General features: G+C 42.4%; 1 protein-coding gene across 5 annotated transcripts in view; it reads right to left on the bottom strand.

Moving 5' to 3' along the window:
* Positions 1 to 5146: 5146 nt before the first annotated feature.
* The window catches only part of LOC106083285 (serine-rich adhesin for platelets), a 41298-nt gene continuing 19910 nt past the window's right edge, over positions 5147 to 26534 (bottom strand). For all 5 annotated transcript variants that reach the window (XM_059365262.1, XM_059365263.1, XM_013246207.2 and 2 more), the window contains 8 exons: positions 25888 to 26117; positions 25652 to 25821; positions 22364 to 22508; positions 22109 to 22296; positions 21947 to 22036; positions 21731 to 21881; positions 21506 to 21615; positions 5147 to 9639 (listed from right to left, as the gene is read on the bottom strand). In XM_059365262.1, the coding sequence (XP_059221245.1) occupies positions 6625 to 9639; positions 21506 to 21615; positions 21731 to 21881; positions 21947 to 22036; positions 22109 to 22296; positions 22364 to 22508; positions 25652 to 25821; positions 25888 to 25987 (3969 nt within the window). In that variant the 5' untranslated portion in view covers positions 25988 to 26117 and the 3' untranslated portion in view covers positions 5147 to 6624. The remainder of the gene's footprint in view (positions 9640 to 21505; positions 21616 to 21730; positions 21882 to 21946; positions 22037 to 22108; positions 22297 to 22363; positions 22509 to 25651; positions 25822 to 25887; positions 26118 to 26534) is intronic.

Here is a 26534-nt window from a genome sequence, read left to right as displayed (position 1 = left end):
TTATGGAAGTCAAAACAAAACACTTCATGCTAAATTTCGTACTCTAAAGGCTCAAGAAGTATTACCGGGAGCTCGGTTTATAGGGGAGCTAAATCAGGTTATGAGCTGTTTTAAAACATACTTGGCACAGTTGTTGAAAGTCTAAGCAAAACAAATCATACAAAATTTTATCAAAATCTGATAATAATTATGCCTTTCAGAGGCTCAAGAAGTCAACATCCGCGATAGGTTTATACGGTATGGACCGATTTGAACCATACATAGCACAGTTGTTGGAAGTCATAATAAAACACCTCATGCAAAATTGCAGTCAAAACGGATAAAAATTGCGCCTCTAGAGGCTCAATAAGTCAAGATCGAAGATCGGTTTACATGGCAGCTATATCAAAACATTATAATCCCAACCGACGTACACTTATTACACTGGTATACTTAGTTGGATCTCAAATCCAGATTTTGATATTCTGATGTATTACAAATGCTCCATACGGAGTAGCTGCAACTGCAGTCACGGGCAATCAGTGGTACTGAGTGGAGAGTCTCAGTGGGAGGCCGGGTGGCACTGGCTCCTGCTTAAATACTGAGTGTCTATGATGCTCGATATGACAAGGCGGGTTATTAGCGCCTTTATATAACCAATGACTACCCTGTTCCCGCGGCGTTCGGTCCTTTGGACCGGAACGAGCTTACTCACCTATAAGAGCTTGACGAGGATCGCTACCTCCACATAAAATGTGGCTACAACAACAACAACCTATGTTAAAAAGATGTATCTGAACAAAATCAAAGGCGGATGGCTTGATCGCTCGTACGCTATCAAGATTTCGACGAAGGTCAAATGAATAGACTTAGAATGTGAAAACGATCAAGATTATATGTCATATAGGGCCGAGTAAGCACTTTCAAACAAAGTAACAAATTTAGAAATCGGACCACAAATGCGCTTTTCGCAGCCCGAACAAATTTTATTAGGAGTTAATTTATAGGTCCCCGGCTATCTTAAGGCACTGAAGTTTTGGTTCACGGGGAAAAAATAATAATGTAATACAATGGCCTTGGCATAAGCGGAGCGATGGGGACCACGCCCACTAGGGCTCTGGAAACTATTCTTGATATCCGACCCAGTGGCTGCAATGGCAGTCGCGAACAATCAGAGAAATCGAGCGGAGAGTCTCAGTGATAGGCCAGACGGCACCGGCTCTTGAACAAATGCTGAGTGCCTTTAATGCTCGATATGACAAGGCGATTTATTGGCGACTTTAAATAACCAATGGCCATCCAGTTCCCGCGGCGATGGACCGGAACGAGCTTGCTCGCCTGCAGGAACTTGACTAGGATCGCAATGTGGCAAGAACAACAAAAAAAACTTTGGGCGAAAAACAATGAACAATAATATTAATATTTTACCTTCTGTAACCATATTACCAACTGTTAACACCAACAATCACATATTGATCAAATTAAAAAAAAAATCAAAATATCTCACGTTTTGAGAATTGGAAACTTTGTTAGTAGAATTACTAATACTTTAGGATTACCAATGTAAATATATTATTTGCTATATAATTGAAAATAAAATTTAAGCATTTCTACTTTAAAACACTGAAAGAGCAAAATTCGGCTACTTGTAGCGCAAGATATACATATATATTGCCCAAGGTACTAAATTTTTTGATAGTCGAAGGGGGAGGACCCTCCCTCTTACCCCAATTTACAAAAACACCAAATCTCGGAGATGGGTGCACCGATTAAATCGAAATTTTGTATGTCACCTTTTGGTACCCGAAAAACACGAAATTGGTATAAAATTTTAGGGTCATATAACCTGGGGGGACGCCCCATCCCTAAACCCCCCCCCGAACGGACATGTTTATCGATTGGGACAATATGGGTATCAAATTAAAGGTATTTAAGAGAAGAGAACGAATTTGGTATACAAATTTCACCCAAAGTGTTAGGGGGGTCACCCACTCACCCACTCACCAACTCACCCACACCCAAAAAACCCCCCAACAGGACACCTTTCACCGCTTTGGGCATAATGGGTATCAAATGAAAGGTGTTTAAAAAAGGAGTACGAACTTGGTACACAAATTTTACCCAGTGTTTGATGGGGTCCCCACACCCAAAAAAAAAACCCCCAACAGGACACTTCACCGCTTTGGGCAATATGGGTATTAAATGAAAGGTGTTTGGAAGTTGAGTACACATTTGTTACAATAATATGGTTCGAAGCGTCTACGGGGCATCCCCAATTCCCAAAAAACCCCAAAACAGACATGCATGTCCAACGTCATAAAATGGGTATCAAATGAAAGGTCATTGGGAGTTTTACTACGAATCTGGTATACACTTTTGGGACAGAGTCCGGGACCGGTCAACCCATTAAATATCCTTGAATAGGACGTGTAGTTCGATCGGGATAGTATGGGAATTAAAAGAAAGTATCTGGATCACGTCCTATTGTTCAATAGGAAATAAAGATCACGACAATAAAGTACTCAAATAATTTGGGTCTTAGTGTCGGGGGGATCAACCCTCTCCTTTCAATACAAACAACTCCAAACTGTTATTTAGGACGACCGAAAATATATTGTACACAAATGAATGGACGAATCAGAGAGCAATCCTCCTCCTCCAATCCGACCCGAAAAAAGAATTGAAAATAATATATGATGGCCGGTCAGGATAGAGTACGACAGCAATAAAAGGTCATACTACATGTACACTTTTTGACAGGAGGACACACACAGGACACAGGAGGACCCGCGGATCTTTAGAAATGTGGTATCCCAAGTGGTGGCCTTAAAATATGATCTTGACTGTAAACAATCAATACAAAACAAATTTATTAGTGTGGATCTGAACGAAACCCGTAGCCCTGAATATCAATTTTGAGGCAAATTTTTTTGGGGTCGTCCCACCCCATAAACTCCCTCCAAACCAATGGCAATAGGGGATCAAATAAAAGAAATTTGAGAGTAGAAGACGGTGCTGATATTTTTTCATGGCTAAGCGCCAGGGTGGCCGCCCCACCCTACATACCCCTCAGACATATTTGCGGACTATGGCAAACAGGAGCTCAAATCTGATATATATAACTCTAAACTACCCCTAAACCACACATATATACAGACAATAACAATGTGTCCCTCAAATGTAGTGTTTGGGAATAGAATATGAATCTGATATCCGCTTTTGTCGCAAAGGGTTTGGTTACTCCAATCCACCACCAAAACCAATAGAATGAAGTAGATCTAACATCCAAACTTAAATGGGCGGACCCTTCCCTTGCCCTAGTTTCAAAAACGCCAGATCTCGGTGTGGGGCGATTTAAGCGAAATTTGGTTTGTTTATAATAATTCAAAAACATAAATTTGATATCCTTATTTAGGGTGGGATATCTAGGGGGCCGACCCATCTCCAAAGCCCGCCAAATGGAAATATAGACCAATAATGACAATATGGGTCTCAAATGAAAGGTATTTGAGACTAGAGCACGAATCTGATATATGAGCGGACCCTCATATATACTCCTATACTCCAAAAATACCCACATAATGGACATATTTACAGACTAAAGCAATATTAGACTCAGTGCAAAGGTATTTGGGAGTAGAGTAACTGAGTTTGTATTTTAATTATGTTGGTCTCAAGAAGTCATAACGGGATATCGGTACTTAGGGGGCCAATATCACCATATTGACCGATTCCGATAAAACATGGCATGGATGTTGTAAGTCAAAAAATAGGGTTTTAAACAAAATTTCAGCCAAATCAGATAAAAATGTAGGCTTCTAAGAGCTGAAGAAGTCAAATTCGGGGATCGGTTTATATGGGGCTATATCTGTTTAAAGACCGATTTAGATCATACATGGCATGGATGTTGAAAGTCGTAATTCAAGCCTTTGTTCCAAATTTTAGTAAAATCGGATGAAAATTGAGGCTTCTGGGGGCTCAAGAAGTCAAATCGGGATATGGGTTTATTTGGGGGCTATATCCAAATCTGAAGCGGTATTGCCTATTTACAATTCCAACGATCAAAAGAAAGTATGTATTCAAAATTTCAAGCGGACGGACATGGCTAGATCGACTCACAATGACGAGGCGATCCAGAGTATCCATACTTTGTGGGGTCGCAGATCAATATTTCGGGGTGTTATAACAGATATAATTATATCTGGCCCCATATCCAATTATATATACTACCAGATATAGTTATATATAGCATCAGATATAAATATTGTATTGTATTTCCCATTCGTCCTCAAGGGTTAAGACATTTTTGAAATAAGTTGACCGGAATCCTATATCATTTCATGGTCAAAGATTTTGCAAAAAGGACAATTGGGAAGGGTATAATCGTTATGCATTCAGATTCAGATCGGATTGCTAGTTTTTCAATTTTGAAAATTTGTATTTGTATTTATATTTTATTATGACAAAACCCATACAAAAGAAAATGCTGGAACTATTTTCAGCCAAAAATTAAAATATCGATAGTAGCATAGCTACCACTTTAGTGTACGGCACACTTCCACAATAACAACCAAAAGCTCCGATAGAGTGACCAAGTGAAAAAGACATCTCGAAACTGGGTGTCAGATGCTACGTTCGGCTAGAGGAACAACAAATGTAATGGCTACAAAAGTTAAGTAAAGTAAAGTAGGAAAGGAGAATGGGGAGGAAGACTAGAAAAAACTTGTATCACCATTTTGAGTCTACGGCAATATTATTCATTAAAATACGCGAAATGTTTGTGTGGAGCATTTTAAACCTCAAGCAGACTCATTCTTTGAAAAACGAATTTTAATTTAATCGATATTTCACTAAGGCCAATATATATACTTGTTGGGAATGGTGTTGACAGATTACATAGCGTCGAATGTATTGCAAACTTAAAAACATTTGTAAAATATCCATGTAAAAAATTATAAATGTTCTTTGAAAAATATCTTTAAATAGAGAAACACATAGATTTGCGTTGGTGTAGTTTCGGTTTTTTCCTTATTTTTTTCTCTTGGTTTTAATTAATTTTAATTGTTTACATTTTAAGTATTAAATCATAAAAAAAACAATTAGAGTAATTATATTTGTAATATATATAATGAAAAATGTTTAAAGTATAAAATAATAATTTAAAATTAATATTTTACTTTATAAATCCTTACAATCGTCGTAGTATACATAAGTAATTTAATTACTTTCTATTGAGAACATTACAAAATTATTAATTTGTGTTTTTGTTGTTTTGTATTTTGTGTGTGTGTGTGTGTGTGTGTGTGTGTTAAAGTTTAGAATAACCTAGGCTAAAAAGGGCGGGGTAGGAGTAGCAAGGGGTTATAATTAATATATGTAAGGAAGTGCTCGAGCGTAATCTTAAAATTTTTGTTTTTTCTCTAACTTTATGAATGTTAAAAGGAGTTAACTAAACAAAAATGCTAATAATAATAAATTAAAAAACAGGACAAGAGAATTTTTATAAAATATTTAAACTTTTCGTTTAAAAAATTTTCAAAAAAAGAGAAATAGAAATAATAGTTTTGTTGTAATAAAAATATGTGGGTAAAATTGGGATTTTAACACTTTTCATTGTCGTTTACTTCATTTGTAACACCGATGAGATGAAGAACATTAAGCAACAGTGTAGTGTAGTGAAAGTAAAATCAGTAGAAATTTTTTTTTTATTGGCGAAGTGTTTGTGTGTATGTGTGTGTGTGTGTGATTTACACCCGAACATTTGGTAAAAATGATTAGTGGTAGTGGGGTTTCTTCATTTGCTACAAAAACGATTTTAGCAAATACACTAAAATACACAATAGAGTCAATCCAAAGGACAACAACCACAATTTTCGTATAGTTCCCCTTTCGGAAATACATACGAGGTTCAATATGAATAATTTTCCTCTAAAGAAAGCCGCAGTTGGTGGTAGGTAGTCGATAAGGACTCGGTTCGCTTAGTTCAAGAAAGTCTCATGCATACTCTTACTTCCGAATTCCTTTGAAGTCATTCGATTTTTAAATAACAGGACATTCGCCTGAAAGACATACATACATACATACAAACATACATACATACATACATAAGCAACGTAATACATAATATATAAATTCGAATTCACTGTGTGATGGAAAAAAAAGGAGAAAACGTGTTCTCCAAATTATTTAACAATGTGATTGAGATGTTGCTTAAAATAAATTTTGGAAGATCATCATATGCAGCAAACAAACTGCAAAACGAAAATAGTGCCCGGTGAACTATCTCTTTTCTTCTGGAAAACACTAAAATATCTACATATGAGAATAGGGAACGCAATTTATTGAATGCTTTATGAATATGTAAACGTTTTAGATGGGGTTCATACTGTTTGCTATTCGAATGCAAGCAAATCTAATATTCTCCTTTATTGGGCACAAGATGCGACCTCCATTCAGCGAATATAAAGTGGTGTTTGTATTAATAAAACTGCCGCCATTTGTACTTGGAGTTTGGTATGAAATGGGCCATTACAATGCGTGCATACACCAATACAGATCAACACGTGGCAGCCACCCAATTAAGTGGACAATTCAACATTATGCCAACGATTCGTTTTCTCAACATGCTAGCAACAATTCCGCCCCCTATTGACCACAGTTGCCTGGGTCACATACCTCTGAATCGATTGCGTTAAGGGACTTTTGCTCCTCGTTTGTTATTGCAACAGTGGTCGTTGGTTCATCGACAATTTCATAGATAGTTGTCTGTTTGGGATCTTGATGTTGCTGTTTAATATTACTGGCCGCCAGAGCCACATGGCGTTCTAAAACTACAGCAAACGGATTACAATTGCAACTACTGCTACTACTGTTTGTAGTACAACATTCACTAGTGCAGAAACCACTGCTGCTACTGTTGCTGCACATTGAAGCACACGTAGCGGAGGATGCCTTTGGGTCTAACATATCGTCAATGGCCGATGAGCTCACTGCCTCTTCAGCTGAGGAATAACGCAAGTGGGAAGAAGAAGCTACACATTGACCATGGCCACAGAAAATAATCGAGTCATTATCGTCACGCTCGTTTTGGAGCGGTTTCAATCCGGAAGCTGTTGAAGCGCCTGCAATTGGATTTGGTTCAGAAGAACGCTCCTTAACAATTACTAAATTAAGAGAATATTTCGTCTGTGACGGTGGTATCACTGCTAGTGTGCTTTGATCACAGGCACTAGCATCACCACGTGAGTGGTTGTTTACTTTTGTATTGGGATCATGGGGAAAAACAAACGGTGTAGTTTTATTTGGTGCTTCCCCATTATCGTCGTTGCTGGCCGAACACCTGGCTGTGTTGTAAACACTAGCCGGTGATGCATCAGCATCAATTCTGCCTGCGGAATCATGCCTAGAAATTTGAGACAGTGGATCAGCATTAGCTCCAGCATTAATATTAAAGCCAATGGCATTAGTCCTAGCCGGCTTGGCAATGATTACGTTGTTGCGACGAGAAGCATGTGAATTTAAGCTGCTAGGCAAGGTTTCTCGCCGTTCTCGTAAGTATTGGTGCTGGAAACTACCAGCACTTCTCGCAAAACTACTACCATAACTACTGCCGATACCGCTGCCAGTAATACTACTGCTGACAATGTCCGCCATGGAACGAGGGCTCTTACAGGGCGAGTTGCTAAAGCTCAATTGATTGTCACAAATATAGGAGTAGTAATCTTCACATAGGTCACCTGTAGCTATGCTTGCATTCGATGTAGACTCTGAGACACTGACAGTCCTACCTACGCGATCGTTAAGTTGTTCGCACGATGAGGAGCCATCCGCTGTGACCCCAGCCAGGGTAGGTGGTGGTGTTACAGATGGTGGAGTTGTGGTCGACAGCTTGTGCGTACGACTAGCCATGCTGCATATACTATTTCTCCTAATGGAAGTCGTTTGTTGAACTAAATTTTCACAGAAATCCACGGGATTGCTGCGGAAGTAGCTTTGAAACCACTGAAACTTTTGCGAAAACTTAAGTTTATTTTTTTTCAATTTAATTTTCAGTTTTTGTTTAGAAGTGGGTGCAACGCCACCGCCCAAGCCTCCCGCCATCATTTCAGCTGCAGCCGATTCAGACATTTCCCCATTACCGTCACCAGAAACGTGAGTTGCGTCTGCTACATTAGTCGCACTCTTAATTAGTTTATATGAAGATTTGCGTTTAAAAATCGGTTTGTGTGATTGTTGGTGCGAAGCATTGCTCTGTTTGGGTGCCATTAAAAAGTGCATTAGCTTTGGCCGGGTGCTGGGCGGAGTTGGCGATGACAGTGCTAGGACTTTCTTATGCGAATCTTTAGTTTCGGCAACAACTGTTGAACCTATTTGGTTGTTTCCTTTGTTTGACTCTAACGTTTTGGAATTGACATTTCCCATTGACATGGTTTTGGGAGGGTCATGATTTTGTTTGACCACAATATTTGAATTAAGCAACTTGGATTTAGTTTTGCTTTTATCGACTTTATCGGCATAATCAACATCATCATCATCATCATCATCACTACCAGCAATTCTATTTGTACAACTACTATTGCTAGCATTACATTTATTGGGATATTTGGAAGAAGTTTGGGAAGTAGACGGATGGGTCGAAGTCGACGTATAGTGAGAGGCAGATGTGGGAGTGGCGGAGGGGATAGAGGAGGAGAGGGAAGATGTAGTAAAAGATTGGTTGCCGCTGTTCTTCTGGGAATCTTTGAGGGATATATTGGTATTTGTATTTTTATATGGAAGTAATTGTGTGGTAGCAGGAGAAGTCGTTACAGAAGAAGTAGAGAGTAATAAAGTAATGTGATCAAGCTGTTTAGCACTGGACTCACCGGATTCCCAGTCCTCTTCGTTATCTCCAATGGCAGATGAGGATTGACTGCTAACACTATTTGCTTTACTACTATTGGTACTGTGGTTGCTACTGGTGGCATTTAAATTGGCTGCCGTCTGACACACAACATCCACGGCGGTTGCATGGGCTTCTCCTCCTAGACTCCCGCTTCTACCACTACCACCATTACTTTCACCTCCACTGCCAACAGGACTTTGTCTTTGTACATGCCTTTGATTTGGTTTGGACGTCGCTGTCACTGGCGGCACTATCGTTTGTTGCAGGTGGAAAACTTTACTGGTGTGTTGGTGCTGATTATTACTTTGTAAATGATCTTTATCCATTATAAAGCCCGGTGGTGTTGTTGCAGTTTTTAATGCTGGCGGTGGTGGTGGCGGCGGTGAGGTAAACAGTGCAATATTGTCATCATGCATAGCCACGAATGGATGCGAATGATGCGTATTGCTAAATTTTTGAACACCACTCCTTTGTTGTTGGGTAGCACTGCGTTTTGAATTACATTCATAGCCGTTACTGTTGTCGGTAGTGGCACCGCCTAAACTGCTACTAACCGACGTAGAGGAGGATGATTTTTGATCACATATAAAATTCATTTCACTGCCGCTGCTATTATTTTGTGGTAATGAGTAATTATTTGATTGTGTTATAGGCATCCGCGCATTTGCCGTTGCACAGTGTTGTGTGTAGCGATGATTAGTTAGATTATTACCGCTGGAAACTTTTAAATTATCTCGGCCCACACCATTAGCCTCGGTGCAGAAAACAAGTTCAACCTAAAATGAAAGAAAATCATTGAAATTGGTTAGTACAAATATGCTCCAAAAATTTATTTTTATTTCACAGCGATGTTGTTGTAGCCTCATGTCTATATGTGGAGATGGCGATCCTCTTCTATTGTAGATCCTATAGGTGAACAAGCTAGTTCCGATCCAAAGGACCGATCGCCGCGGAAATAGGATGGCCATTGATTATTTAAAGGCGCCAACAACTCGCCTTGTCATACTCAGATACTCAGTATTTATGCAAGAACGGGTGTCACCCCGCCTCTCACTGAGTCTCTCCGGTGTTGTCTGCTAATGAAGGGCTTGGTAACTCAGAAATTGTAGTCCAGTAAACCTTTCGACCACTTTGATTTTAAACCCAATCATGATTTTTCTAACCCATTAATGACGAATGGGCAAAAAAATACCCAAGAATAGTGCTGTTTTATAAAAAAAAATTGAATTGGCATAAAGTGGGCAAATGAAACTATTAAAAAAATTCCGCCGTTCTCCCCTAGGTAACGACCAGCGTGGCTTAGCTTTGGCAGAGCAGGTACGGCAGCTCGCCAAACATTTCCATTGTATCCACTGATCTCCTGAGTGACGTTTTTTCAGGGAAACGTCACGGAGGTGGTCTGACCTCCTCAGGGTCAGACCACCTCCCCATAATTCTCACCATCGACCGACCACCCGACTCCATAACCTCTGAGCGCCGGATGTTTAGCAACCTGGAGAAGGCCGATTGGACTGGCTTCAGAGAGTGCACCAATCGCGGCTTCAGTGAACTGCCACCCCCCTCGGATATGCTAGTTGCCGAGAGGAAATTCCAAGACATCATAAACGCAGCAGCCGCTCGCTTTACGCCAGCCGGTCGAATACCCCAAGTGCGGCCCAACTGGAAATAAGCAGGGTAGTCAACGAACATATGCGGAATTTGTGGCTGGAACACTTGGTGCGGCAGATGTAGCCGCCTCAGCTCCTACAGAGCAAGGATTGATGCCGACATGCAAGATGAATGTCCGGATTGTAACCAGGGACCACACGATACACGTCACCTGTTTAACTGCCCAGCCAGACCCACTCGTCTTAGACCCAGATCCCTCTGGACGCAACCCATATTAGTCGTAGAGTTCCTGGATCTTGACACTCAGCCGAATCAAAGAGGAAAGATAGAACACAACAAACTGCTACAGCAACAACAACCTTAATTCAAGAGCAATGGACGAACCGGAACAAAGTTTCTGGACTGAACCATATCAACTACCAATTATTTTATGTACCTGTGTTGTACTCGACCGAGGACCTGCGTTAGTAGCCATAAAAATTAAAATCTTTTTCCCCAGAGTTGTCAACGTCGGATGCAAAAGTGGTGAGACAGGGAGACGGTGGAGCTTATGTGGCATCACTTTATCTGCCTTTCGACTCACCGACACCGCCACTCACGCCGGAGCTGCAACGGCTGGTGAGAAAAGCAAAACAGACAGGAAACGAGGTACTAATAGGGTGCGATGCAAACGCTCACCACATTTCGTAGGGTAGTACCACGGCGAAACAATTAAAGGTGGTCTCATTTGTACAACAAACACATATCATATGGTGCAATCCCCCATTTTGCCATCAAGCGGTTCGACGTTTTGCGAACACACACAAAGAATGTGTGTGCGTGTCTGTATGCGTGTACGTACATGAGCAGAGAATATGCGAGAAAGAAAATGACAACAAAGAGAATGTAAATCAAATCTGACATCTTAATACCGTCAAATCTGGCCGGCTGTTCGCGTGAGACCTTTTTAAATCTGCCTTGGAGTTTTTGAATACTAACGACCTAATAACACTCAATATTGGTAGCACCGCTACCTCTTCAGGAAAGGAAATCAGCACAAGAAAAACACTGGATGGCCGGGGATATTCGCAATATTGGAAAAGAGGTCCGCAGACTTTTAAACAGAGCACGTCGTAAAAAAAGCGGAAGTATATTGGGACGTGCATTACACACGGCTCAAAGAATACATCTTATTGTATATACCCGAGCGGCAAAACGTGCCGATAGCGTTAATGACGGTCGATAGCGTTAATGATTCCGCCAAGATGATAAAGTTTCTCTCAAAAACCCATGTCCAAACTGACGACAGTAGACGATATGGGAGTGAGAGCAGGGACAACGAAGGACATGTTGAGACTTTTGATAAAAATGCATTTTCCACATGATACGACGAGACTTACGGAGACGCCGGAATCTGGGAATAATGAGTTTGATCGAAGGCTTATCATTACAGAATTTATGGTAAATGAATCCTTGAGGAGCTTCAAACCATTTAAGTCACCCGGACCTGATGGAATATTTCCGGCGCTACTACAGAAGGAAGCGGACTATCTGGTGCCCCATCTGGCCTGTATTTACACAGCGTGCCTTGGACTTGCATATACTCCGAAAGCCTAGCAGGAGGCAAGAGGGGTATTTATACCCAAGCTCTATGACATTGCCTGGCTTTCGCGACCAACAGACACCGGTTCAGAAAACATGTTGTCTTGGCTAAACGGAGCGATTACGACCACGCCCACTAGGGCACTGGAGACTATTCTAGATATCCGACCCATTGACATACAGATTAAGTGTGAGGCAGCCACTGCGGGTATGACACTTAGGGCGATGGGAGAATGGATTGAGGATAGGAGCAGCTCATACCATCGCGGTATAATCGAGGCGACAAACCTGGAAGGAATGGAAGAGGTTTCCGATCGGATGCATGAGACGACACTTGAGGTCGAGTGCGAGACACTGCTGCCAACGGCACAGTCTTGGATTGATGGAACCCTAGTATTACCATCTGAAAGATCATGTTACACGGATGGATCGGAGCTAGAGGACAGAGTGGGCCTGGTGGTCTACATTGAGAACCCAGGGATTGAGATCTGTTATTCTGAAAGGGAGTAAGAAGGAGGTCAGTATAGAACGCACAACAATCCGATTACTGGGTTAGGTGTATGTCCATAGTGGCACGGGGCGAATTAATATCGGCACCCTCTTTTCAACCTAACATAACCTAAGAAAAAAATTCTTAGTAAAAAATAATGAATATATGAAATTTCATCAAAGTCGGACAAGGGAATCGAGAGTAGGACATTAATGGGTTAGCAATTGATTTGGTAGTTATCTCTGCGGTAACTGTCAACCAAAAAATAAAACTATTTTAAACGAATATAAGCGAATAGCTTCTACAAAGTGGACCAACAAAAAAAACGAGCGACAGTTAGGTTAAGTGGCAATCTCCCATCAGACTTACTTAGACGTTTGCCTCCATTGAGATACCACAGGAACAGGAGAAGGAAGATACCTTCTGGTACTTACCGTTTAACCAGTAACCAACAACTTGCGAATGTTCACATCCGCTAAATCAGACAAGTTTTCACGTCTTCTCGCACGCTCGACCGCGCTACAATTCCCTGGGATATCTTTGTGGCCCGGCACCCAGAACAGGTGAATTTTGAACTGTTCGGCCATCTCGTTAAGAGATCTGCGACAGTCGAGGGCGGTTTTTGAATTCAGAAATACATTCTCCGGGGATTTAATGGTTGTCTGAAAAAATATTTATGCCAATCGTCGTTATGACCGAACATCTATCTTAGCCTCTTCTTTAATTGTACCACTTTTTAATTGCAAGGATCTCCGCTAGATATCCACTGCAGTGGTCGGATAACCTTCTCGATATAACCAGTCCAAGTTTGGTAATCCCGCACTCTCCCACCTCTTCTGGTGCTTATCCGTTAAACATATCTGCTAACTAGTGTTGTCTCCCTTAAAAATACTTACGAAGCATACTCATCTTTTTTGAACTGCACCATGACCTATCCTAAGGTGTTAGAACGGTGGCAATACGTCACATCGAGCGACAAACCCTTATAAAAGTGGTAGGTTTTTTCCATGTAAGGGGACGAGAACTGGGACCGATCCCTATCACCAGAGGACCTATCCCGTGACTGGTTTTGGACCTGTCCCATTTCCCGTAGGGCACTTACTAATTGTAATAAATTAACTTATGCATCTGTTGTCTACCATCTAAATTACCCGGCCTGAGATAGCTGTAAGCACCACACAGGCTGCAACATTCAATTTGTGTGGTGTTCATTGCTGTCACGAGAAGCTTAGCTGCGAGCTATCGGGCGCGTCCATAGGTTGCGGATAGTGGAATGCTCCATAGGGAGTAGCTGCAACGGCAGTCACGGACAATCAGCCGTTTCAAGCGAAGAGTTCCAGTGAGAGGCCGGGTGGCACCGGCTCTTGCACAAATACTGAGTGTCTATTATGCTCGATATGACAAACTCGCCTTGTCATATCGAGCGCTTTTAAATAACCAATGGCCACCTTGTTCCAGCGGCGATCGGTCCTTTGGACCGGAACGAGCTCGCTCATACAGGAGTTTGACGAGGATCGCCGAACATCGGCGACGCTGCGTTTTGCGTCGACAGAATGATACACATGCTCCCTGAGAGGGCGCAAAGCTCGACCTGGTGAAAAAGATGGACATCCCCCAAAGGCGACGCTCTTCATCAAAGATGTGGGCGGTGAAATAGCGACGGAGCGCATGATGGAAGTCATAAACAAGCAAAACCCTTATATGATCGTGGAGAAATACGAGGTTTTCCACAGGGAGGAGAAGGAGGTGGTGGGCATTGATCAAGTCTCCGTAACAAGTTTGGCTAAGAACAAAGGTGTGTCGTACTACTAGCCCATGGCCTTCTTTTTCAAGATTGGGAAGACTAGAATAGGCAAATATCCTCATATGGAACCATCAGGCGGTGAAGTGACGGGACACTCGATACAGCCTAACGGACAGAGGGCCGGCGACGAGACAATCACCGACTCTCTCAATATTGGGAAGACTAGGTTAAGCAAAGATTCTAATACTTAAACATCAGGCAGTGCAGGGGCGATAGACCCAACACAGCCTAACGAACAGGGACCCGACAACGAAACCATCATCGACTTCAAGATTCGAAGGACTAGTATAGGTAAAGATCCTAATATGGAAACATCAGGCAGCGCAGCGATAGGGGTCTCAATGCAGCCTAACGAACAGGGAGCGGACGATAAGACTATCACCCACTCCTAAAAAGCCCATCTAATGGAGGAGCAATGACTGAGGTCGTCCAAAAAAAACCTCCACCGGAGCGAGACAGCTACATACGCTCTGATGGAGAAAAGGAGCAAGTACAAATTCATATTGCCTTTATTCAGAAGCCAAGGACGACGCGGAACAAAGTTACTGGACTGAACCACATCAACTACCAATTATTCTATGCTAACTCTGGTACTTGGCTGAGGACATATGTCATTTGTCATGAAAATTTGGATTATATATTTTCCCCAGAGTTTACCACGTCAGATGCAACAGTGATGACCTATACCATACCTGGCATCACTTTATCCACCTTTCGACTCTCCGACACCGCCACCCACGTCGGAGCTGCAACGGCTGGTGAGGAAAGCAAAACAGACAGGAAACGAGGTACTAATAGGGTGCGAAGCGAACTCTTACCACATTTCGTGGGGTAGTTCCAACACTAATAAGTGGGGCCAAGCAGAGTTAATGAATACTAACGACCTTATAACACTTAATATTGGTAACACCGCTACCTTTGTTAATAGGATTAAGGAGGAGACAAACGCAAAGACCATCCAAATCATCATCTTGTGGATAGATATCCACCGCCCAGAAGCCTTAAGGTAGATGTACATGATATAGAACGTGAGGTTCAGCGCTACAAGAGAGAACCTCTAGATCAAGCAGGTCTAAACAACATTCATGCAGACACGGTAGCAGATGCGGTAATTGGCTACCGGGTGAATGTGGTCCTTGGAGAACGACCGCCTCCCATTGCACCTGAAGAAATTGACCTCCCCCGGCAAACCAGAGTACTTCTGGCTCAATTACGTTCCGGGGCAGATGCAGCCGCCTCAACTCCTACAGAGCAAGGATTGATGCAAGATGTATGTCCCGATTGTAACCAGGGACCGCACGATACACGTCAGCTGTTTAACTGCTCAGCCAGACCCACTCGACTCAGACAAAGATCCCTGTGGACGCACATCATCTTAGTCGCAGAGTTCCTCGGTCTTGAGACTCAACAGAATCAAATTCAAACAACATGACTATGTCAAGGGAAGGTTGGTGGAGACTGCCCTGCACGAAATTGTGCATAAAATAGAAGAATCCTTCGATACCAAACGTACACACTGCCGGTGTGCATTGACATCGAGGGGGGCTTTTAACAATTTAGTAACCGACACACTGATCCAATCCTTAGACCAGTATCGGGTGGACCCGGTCCTTAGAGATTGGATGCTAAGGAACAGATGGATGAATTGTGTGTCCCATGATATAAATATAAGGGAGAAAGTGGCGCAAGGTACGACACAGGGGGGCATTTTATCTCCACTTCCATGGGTGACGACCATAAAAACTGTCAGAATGCCGCCCTCCGAACTGCGACGGGCTGTCTCCTCAGTTCTCATGTGGACCACCTCCATCAGGAGACAAAGATCCTACCAGTGCGAAGACATAACTACATGCTGTCTAAGCAATACCTTTTGGGCTGTTATCGCAGAAATCATCCAAATCATCATCTTGTGGAAAAATACCCACCGCCCAGAAGCCTTAAGGTAGATCTACACGATCTAGAGCGTGAGGTCCAGCGCTACAAGAGAGAACCTCTAGATCAAGCGGCATATCAAGCGGGTCTGAACAACATTCATGCAGACACGGTAGCAGACGCGTTAATTGGCTACCGGGTGAATGTAGTCCTTGGAGAACGACCGCCACCCATTGCACCCGAAGAAGTCGACCTCCCCCGGCAAACCAGAGTGGTTCTGGCTCAATTACGTTCCGGCAGATGCAGCCGCCTCAATTCCCACAGAGCTAGGATTGATGCCGACGTGCAAGATGTATGTCCCGATTGTAACCAGGGACCACACGATACACGTCACCTGTTTAACTGCCCGACCAGCCCCACTCGACTCAGACCCAGATCCCTGTATACGCACCCCATCTTAGTCGCGGAGTTCCTGGGTCTTGACACTCAACAGAATCAATCAGACGAAAGATAGTACACAATAAACTGCTACAACAACAACGACCATAAAACCTATTACGGATGCTGACTGAGGAGAAATTTGAAATACTTTGCGACTCAGGAAGCAAGTACTTATTTCAAACAGGCTATAACGCCATCTTAACCAGATGCCAACAAATTACCAACAAGAGTAAAATTGTGTGTAAAGAAGAGTAAGAAAGTACTAACTTCGTTTTTTGAAAATTTTTGCAAATAGGTGTATAATTACAAGGAAAAAATGTGCTGTTGTAGCTTAACGTTTGGATTATACTTGGAATAAACAAAAAAAAAACCAAGAAAATCACGACGAGTGAACGAATTACTAAAAATAATGGGGCATCGCCATCGAATGGCCGGCCGGTACGGGATGACTATGAGCACCACACAGGCTGGAACTTTGAGCTCCGACTTGTGTGGTGTCCATCGTTATCACGGAAAGCTTAGCTAAAAGCTACCGGGCGCGTCCACAGGTTGGGGATGGTGGAAATCTCCGTTTTTATGCGGACTAACTGCAAATGTGGCCGCGGGCAGTCAGCGATTTTCGAGAGGAGAGTCTCAGTAAGGAGTCAGGTGTCACTGGCTCTTAATTAAATACTGAGTGCCAATGATACTCGAGATGACAAGGCGTGTTATTGGCGCCTTCAAATAACCAATGGCCAACATCAGCGTCTGTTCCCAGGTTAGGGGCGGCTGGCGGCGAGCGTCGGATCTTGGAGCAAGCGGCTCGCCACAACGAGGGATACGTCTGCAATCCCACAAAACCCATGCGGTTGGGGCGCTGGGCCAGTAACCCGCCTCCGGGAAAACTGAGAACTACTATGAGAAACAAAGGAATAATAAAAACGGGGCGTCCCACGCAAACCAAAAAAGGACCATGATTTGAGGATCTGCACCTGGAATGTCCGCACTCTTTATAGAGAAGGTGCAGTATACGCTCTGGCGAATGTATTAGAGAAGTACAAGGCAGATATTACCGATTTACAGGTTGTGCGATGGACTGGAAATGGCGTCACTACAACACCAAACGGTGACGAACTATACTATAGCTGCCATAACACGAGGCATGAATTTGGTTGTCGCCAGCTTTACTCCGGTGGATGAGAGCTAGCCACAATCCGCATAAAAGCCAAATTCTTCAACATCAGCCTTATTTGTGCCCATGCCCTGATGGAAGACAAAGACGAGCAGGCTAAGGATATTTTCTACGAGCGCCTATAGAGAGAATATGACCGCTGTCCCGCCCATGATATTAAAATCGTTCTGGGAGATTTTAATGCGAAAATAGGAAAGGAAGACATTTTTGGTCCAACAGTCGGAAAGTTTAGCCTCCACGAGATAACGTCCAGTGATAGGTTGAGGCTGATAGATTTCGCCGCGGCAAAAAACATGGTAGTTAGTAGCACCAGATTTCAACATAAAAATATTCACAAAGCCACATGACTGTCACCCGATCAAAACACGAGAAACCAAATTGATCACGTTGTGATAGATGGAAGGCATTCATCCAGCGGATTATTACCTTGTTGCAGCAAAGGTTCGCACCCGTTTGAACATGGCGAGGAAAGTACGATATGACACTGCACGGAAGCTGGACATTGAAAGGCTGCAAACACAACAAATGGCAGCGGCATACTCCACTCGACTGACCCAACTGCATGATGAAAGCACTCCTTGTTTTGATGATATAATGGCGCAGTGGCAAACTATTGCCCACTCCATGGAAAATGTCGCGAAATCGTACTTGAGTACCGGAAGCCTCCTTCAAGAAACCCATGGTACAACCAAGGGTGTCGAGATGCTACTGAAGCCACGAATGCGGCATATAGAGCAACCCTGCAATCAGTAGCAACGCGCCTGAAGAAGGAGAAGTATCGGGAGAAAAGGAGAGAGGAGAAACGTCTATTCCGCAGAAAGAAAAAGGAAATGGAAAGACGCGAGTGTGAGCGAATTGAGATGTACAGCAGTCAGAATGAAGTCCGGAAATTCTACCAAAAAATTAAACATCAAACCGATGGCTTTGGTGCAAGCACATCCTCCTGCAGAGACAAAGAAGAAAATCTGGTAACTGACAGAGATAACATGCTGAGGATATGGAAAGAACATTTTACCCAACTGCTAGTGTCCGATGTTGGCGGCGAAGAGGATACCGCAGAACCAATCCCTAATGATGGTATAGAATGTTTACCTCCTAGTCAGAATGAGGTCCAAGTAGCAGTGACCCGACTAAAGAAAAACAAGGCAGCAGGAGCCGACGGGTTACCCGCTGAACTATTTAAGACCGGAGGCGACACGCTGATAAGGCGTATGCATCAGCTTATCTGCGCAATCTGGCTAGAAGAGCGCATACCCGATGATTGTATCCTCAGCATACTATGTCCCGTACACAAGAAAGGAGACAAGACGGAATGTGCCAACTACAGAGGAATAAGACTCCTCCCCATCGCATACAAGATACTCTCGAGCGTACTGTGTGAAAGATTGAAACCTAAAGTCAGTGAGATAATTGGGTCCTATCAATGCGGCTTTAGACCTGGTAAATCCACCCTAGACCAGATATTCACACTGCGCCAAATCCTGGAAAAGACCCGAGAAGGACAAATCAACACCTACCATATCTTCGTTGACTACAAAGCCGCCTTCGATACTCCTTTACGTTCAAAGGTATTTCAAGCCATGTCTGAGTTTGGTATCCCTGCAAAATTAATAAGACTCTGCAGGATGACACTTGCTGATACGCGTTCCTCAGTAAGAATAGGAAAGAATCTCTACGAACCATTTAATACCAAACGAGGTTTCAGACAAGGAGACAGCCTATCGTGTGATCTCTTTAACATCCTGCTGGAGAAGATTATACGAGATGCAGATGTGAATAGATATGGCACACTAATCACAAGAGAACACATGCTACTCGCCTATGCCGACGACATCGATATCATAGGTCGGTCACCGGAAGTAGTAACTGCAGCCTTTGAAAGAATCGAAAGAGAGTCAGTGAAAATGGGTCTGGCTGTAAATGGAGACAAGACGAAATGGATGGTTTCAGCTCCCAAAAAGCCTTGCACAACCGAGCAGAAAAAGAAAATTGAGAAAGTTGGGAACCACAACTTTGAGACAGTCAGTAACTTTATCTACCTCGGCACCGCCGTAACCGAAACGAATGACACGAGTTTTGAGATAAAGCGAAGAATAATACTGGCAAACAGATGCTACTTTGGACTAAGTAAGCAGTTTAGAAACAAGGCCACCTCTCGACAGACGAAGATTACACTATACAAGACACTGATACTACCCGTGCTGTTATATGGTTCTGAAGCATGGGTACTTGTGAAAGCAAAGCAGCAGAGGCAGTGCTTGGAGTATTTGAGAGAAAGAGAAATATATGGACCAGTTTGCGTTAATGGAGAATATAGGCGACATATGAACCACGAGCTGTATGAGCTGTATGACGATAGCATAGTTACACGCATCAAAATACAACGGATGCGTTGGCTAGGTCATGTTGTCAGAATGGATGAATAAGCTCCAGCAAAGAAGTTTTTTGAAGGCAAACACGGTGGTACACGCAAACCGGGAAGACCAAAAGCCCGATGGTAAGATCAAGTTGTGGGAGACACCTCAGAGATTTTAGAATGAGCGCAGAAGATCGAGGCGCTTGGAACGCTATTCTACGTTCGGCTAGTGGAACAAATATTCTGTCGAAGCCAATTAAAGTAAGTAAAGCTATCTTAAGCAGTGCTTCTTTTGGACTCGACGAAAGTGGTCGCTGATCATTGGGTACACCTTTAATCGGACTCCACTCATGAATTTGAGAGAAGTACATAAACCCTATTCCTAAATGGAATGTTTGTGGGAAAATTTATGTTAAATGAAAACAGGCTAGCAAATGCTCCCCGTGACAAAAAACGACACCAAAAAAATTCAAACTTACAAAAAAGGGTAAATAGACTAACTTTGCAAATGTTGACCATGAACATTCCACTAAGGAACAGGACAAACTTCTCACATATCAATGAGTGCAGTCCGATTCAAGTTTAAGCTTTATGATAAGGGGCCTCCTTTTTACAGCCGAGTCCGAACGGCGTGCCGTTCGTTGCCGTTACATGGCATAGTACCTCACAAATGTTGCCAGCATTACGAGGGGAAAACTACCGCTGAAATTTTTTTCTGATGGTCTCGCCAGGATTCGAACCCAGGCGTTTAGCGTCATAGGCGGACATGCTAACCTCTGCGCTACGGTGGCCGCTAGAATAACTAGAAATGCAAAAAGCGTTCAACTAGTGCCTTTTTTCTTTTGGCACTAGATGGTACCTTTTCGGGTTTTTGGTAACCTAAAGAGTACCAAACCTAGTGCGAAAAGCACTAAGTTGGCATCACTGTACTAAAAAAAAAAACGACTACTAAATTATCCATGACCTTTCCATGATGCTGAACGCCTAGGTTCCAATCCCGGCGAGAAAAATAGAAAATGCTTGAGCGATGGTTTTCCTCTCCTAATGCTGGCGAAATTTTTGAGGTACTATGCTATGATTACATGACATGCCAGCCATCTACAAACTTCTCCCCAAAGCGGTATCTTTTTGGGACACTACGTTCTAACTCGGCTATAAAAAGGAAGTCCTTAATCATTGAGCCTAAACTTGAACCCAACTGTACTAATTGATATGTGAGAAGTTTGCCCCCTGTCCCTTATTGGAATGTTTGTGGGAAATTGCAAATATACGAGGACCAAATTTCGATTATATATAAAATAAGATTTTCATATGCTTACCTTAAAATCTTCAGAAAAAGACTTGTGTTCCTTATCTTTGTGTGCATCGTCAATTTCGGACTTGCATAGAGTGTAAACATATTTCTCCTCATTGCCCTCACCTTCGATAACTTGAAATAAAAACAAATTTGCAAAAATTCCATTATGCACATATGAGGGTAAAACGAAATAGAGTTCGAAAAATTTTCACTATTTAGTGCTGCAGGAAGTGCGGAAGTAACTTACCTGCAGAATCGGACACAAAAAATGTATTAAACCAAAAGTGGAATAACTTTTTGGTGTTTTTAGATAATTCGACTTTTATATCGCCCGTTACGTTCATTTTGACATCCAACACACATTGTTTGCGAAAATCTATTGTAAAGTTTTGCAATGGCTAAAGCACACAAAACAAAGACATTAAATGATATCGGATTGCTTCATAATAAAACTTCTAATTACCTTAACTTTATCCTCTAACACAGAAATTGAGCAATTTACAGTTCCTTGGCTATGCAAAGCGTTGGCCTCCAGAAATCGGATTTCACAAAACTAAAAGTTACAAATAAAGGGCCAGTTAGAAATACGAGTACCAACAGTTTATCGGCAATAAAAACTACACACCTGTAGCGTGCGGCGGTTATATGACAATTTCAAACGTATCAATTTGGAGAAATACTGAACATAACGCCGCTGCGATGGAATCGTTACACCCTTACGATCCTTCGTTCGTTTTTCATCGTAGCACGACAACGCATCTTCCGCAGTATGCTGTTGGCCACTGTAAAGCAAATAGCAGCAGATCATGGTTCCTATGGACGAAAGTTGATTGAAATGGCGGGCTTCGGAAAGGACGGCTTACTATAAGAGGCAACTTACCCGTCCGGCCTTTCCCAGCTTTGCAGTGAACAGCAGCAACATTGTGAACGTCCGCTTTTAGCCAACAGTCAACATCTTCACAAAAATTTTGTATCAGTTCAATAGTAGGTGGGTTATGGTCCTCAAATGGATAAAGTGAAACGCGCTAAAAGAAAGCAATAGAATATTGCATTATAATTTCATACATACATATATTTGTGTTATTTATTTATTTTATTTGTTTCGGTTTCACATACAACAAGATTTAAAATCTTATAATTAAAGTACGTGATTAGTATTGTCATTATAACAGAAGAGAACTTTAATTTTAATTTTTTGTATGTACCGGATTGACCCGATGGATTCCTTCATCGGCAAGGAAGAATAGAAAAATAGAATAGAAAAGTAAATAAGGAAGAATAGGAAAAACAAATCATTTATAGACTTTGAAAGTATTTTAAAAGATCTTTTGTGAACTTATTTGGTTGCCGATAAGCTGTATAGGTTGCTATTGTTGTTGTTGTAGCAGTTTATTGTGCTCATCTTTCGTCTGCTTGATTCTGTTGAGTGTCAAGACTCAGGAACTCTGCGACTAAAATGGGGTGCGTCCACAGGGATCTGGGTCTGAGTCGAGTGGGGCTGGTCGGGCAGTTAAACAGGTGACGTGTATCGTGTGGTCCCTGGTTACAATCGGGCCATACATCTTGTATGTCGGCATCAATTCTAGCTCTGTAGGAGTTGAGGCGGCTGCATCTGCCCCGGAACGTAATTAAGACAAACTACTCTGGTTTGCCGGGGGAGGTCAATTTCTTAAGGTGCAATGGGAGGTGGTCGTTCACCAAGGACTACATTCACCCGGTAGCCAAGTACCGCAACTGCTACCGTGTCTGCATGAATGTTGTTTAGACCCGCTTGATATGCCGCTTGATCTAGAGGTTCTCTCTTGTAGCGCTGAACCTCACGCTCTAGATCGTGTATATCTACCTTAAGGCTTCTGGGCGGTGGATATCTATCCACAAGATGATGATTTGGATGGTTTCAAAAGGTATTGCTTGGACAGCATGTAGTTATGTCTTCGCACTGGTAGGATCTTTGTCTCCTGATGGAGATGGTCCACATGAGAACTGAGGAGACAGCTCGTCGCAGTTCGGAGGGCGGCATTCTGACAGATCTGAATATTATTCCACTGCGTGTCACAAAGTTGACGAGACCACACTGGCGCTGCATAACTTACCACAGACCGGCCAATTGCTTTGTACGTGGTCTACAAAGTTTCTTTGTCTGCACCCCAAGTGCTGCCAGCAAGTGACTTTAGGACCTTGTTTCTACTTTTGACTTTATTGCAGATTGCTGTGGCATGTGAGGAAAATGTGTAAGACCTGTCAAATGCGACGCCAAGTATTATGGGACACTTGATGGGCGGAATCATTTCTCCATCGACCATCACAGTCAGCTCAGTATTCACCTCACGCGTATTTGTAGTGAACAATATGGCTGAAGATTTGGTGGCGGATATCTTCAGATTTCTTGCAGCGAAATATGAGGCAAGCTCGTTGAGGAAGACGTTCAACCTATCGCAGATGTCATCAATGGGTGGAGGACCTGATGCCATGATCGTACAATCGTCCGCATATGATACGATCTCTATACCGTCTGGAGGGGGTGGGATGGAGGATAGGTAGAGGTTAAACAGTGCCGGGGATATCACCCCCTGTTTCACTCTCTGGTGTTTCGATTTCTTATCCCTAAATTCCTCAAATGTCTGGCGACCACACAGATAATTCGCGACCCAGCGTTTCAGGCCTGGCTGAAGGGATGTGTTGGCGATGTCCTCAAATAATTTGGTGTCCTGGGCTGATTGATGGCATACAAAGCTGTTGTTGTGCTATGCAGTTTTCGAAATCCATGTTGATGCTCGGCAAATTGAAATTCTCCTACGAGCTTCGGAAGGAGTAATGCCTCAAGCGTCTTTGCCACTGGTGGGAGAAGGGATATCGGTCTGTACGATTCCCCAAACTCGGGTCCTTTCCAGGCTTCAGTAGCGGGATCACTCTGCCCATTTTCCAGACATCGGGAACTATAAGAGTGTTCAAAGGACAGTAGTAAGGTACTCAACTCCAGGTGAATCGAGATTCTTCAACATCAATGTAGAGATTCCGTCGGGGCCCAACGCCTTAGAAGATTTGGCGCCACGGATGACATTCGTAACTTCGCCCACGGTAAATTGTGATGGCTGTTCACCGGCTCAGAGACCACGAATACGGCGAATGGCTCTCCTCCTTGCCCTGTCTATGTTGGCCATTGGTTATTTAAGGCGTCAATAACTCGCCTTGTCATCTCGAGTGCCATTGACACTCAGTATTTAAGTAAGAGTTAGTGCCACCTAACCCCTCACTGAGGTCCTCCTTTCGAAGTCGCTGACTGACCGCGGCCGAATTTTCAGCTACTCCGCACAAAAATGAAGCTTTCCACTATCCGCAACCTGTGGACGCACCCGGTAGCGCTCAAATAAGCATCCCGTGATAACGATGAACACCACATTAGTCGGGCCTCAAAGTTTCTGCCTGCGTGGTGCTCATATTTATCCCCGGGGGCAACTTCGGTTTTATAAGGAAATTATTGGTTCAAAGGTCATTTCCTTTATATTGATAACACCAGATAGTCAACTTGCTGATATTATGACCAATTTCTGTAAAAGATAGGCTGCATTTATTATGCGAAAATTTGAATTTGCGTTAACTTATAAAACAAGGGAAAAGTTGGATGTGTTTTATAAGTGTACACTTTTATACTGTACTTGTTCATGTTACAAACTGTATTTTAGCAGCCCGGTCCTTTTTTTATAACTTTGCTATGCATTCATGAACAACAAATTTTTCATTCCTAAAAAAATACCTTTGAACATAATATTCTGTTAAGATTTTTCCCCTTGCTTGACTTATTCAAATATTTATTTTGGTTCTCAGACGACAACTAAACTGCACATTAGTTGCTATCCATAATCGAAGAATACGATACAGATCATCTATTACTAGGAACTAAAACACACCAAAGACTCGGGAATCCTCGACTTGGGGGTCATCTATGTATACATGCAGCCTGACCATCAGCATTTACATACAGCATTTGGTAGGCTATGTTAGGTAATCAGTTGTCCAAAATTCAGTCATCCTTGATTACTTGTGAATACCACAAGAATCGTTCGGTTTGTCGAAAACATATTTGTGTTCTCAACTTATTTTTCATAATAAACATAAATTGGGGCGTAATTTTTGTTTCTTTTCACATTTTACTGCACATTTTACTTACCCCATGAAATTTGTTAATATCATAGCTGCGCTCCAAACAGAGATTGTATATCTTATAATGTTCCCGGTGATTTTCTTCTAGAAATTTATATACATCTTCTAAGCGATTTCGATACATGCTTTCATATTTCTCGGCAGGATATCCCATCGCAATAATGTTATCACATACATCTATCAAGAGAAAATAAATTATTTGCAAAAAATTCAAAAACGAAATCGGTTGTTCGCATAACATACAGGCCAAGTCCAGATTGAAACCTTTCTCCTTATAGCGAATGCGCTGTTTGCTGACCACATTTCTCAATACGTTTGTCATGACGGAAAGAGTATTGGCCATCTTCTGGTTGAACTTAGTGAAATCGATGCCGGTATTGAAACCGGCCTCGTTAAAAGCGCGCTTTTGGACGCTATAGAAGAATGAGCTCCTGGCGTTTTTATGACCCGTTTTATGGCTGTTCCTCTTAAATCTAAAAGAAGAATAATAAGGAAAAACATTTTTTAAATCGTATTTAATTTGTTACAACATCAGGGGGTCCTTTCCAATTTACATACATTTGTTTTTTTTTTTTAATTTTTTTTTAATTTTTTTTTAATTTTTTGTATATATACTAAAATGCAGTTTGTAATAAAGAATCGTGCGACGAACAAGAAACATATATTCTGCCCTATTAACAAAATCGACATAATCTGGTCTTTCGAAGAAAGGGATTAAAAGTCCTTAGGAATAGTAACGAATGATGTCATGGCCATATGGAAGTAAGGTAAGGTAAGTTTATGGCGCCCTTACCAACCCCATCGACGGTTTCGTTTCCTGGTATCCCTGTATGGGCTAGTAACCACTTTATAACGATATCAGCCCGAGATGAATGGAATATCAAAGATCC

This window comes from Stomoxys calcitrans, chromosome 3 (genome assembly GCF_963082655.1).
Source record: "Stomoxys calcitrans chromosome 3, idStoCalc2.1, whole genome shotgun sequence".
Lineage (NCBI taxonomy): Eukaryota > Metazoa > Arthropoda > Insecta > Diptera > Muscidae > Stomoxys > Stomoxys calcitrans.
This window is presented reverse-complemented; position numbering and strand designations above follow the sequence as displayed.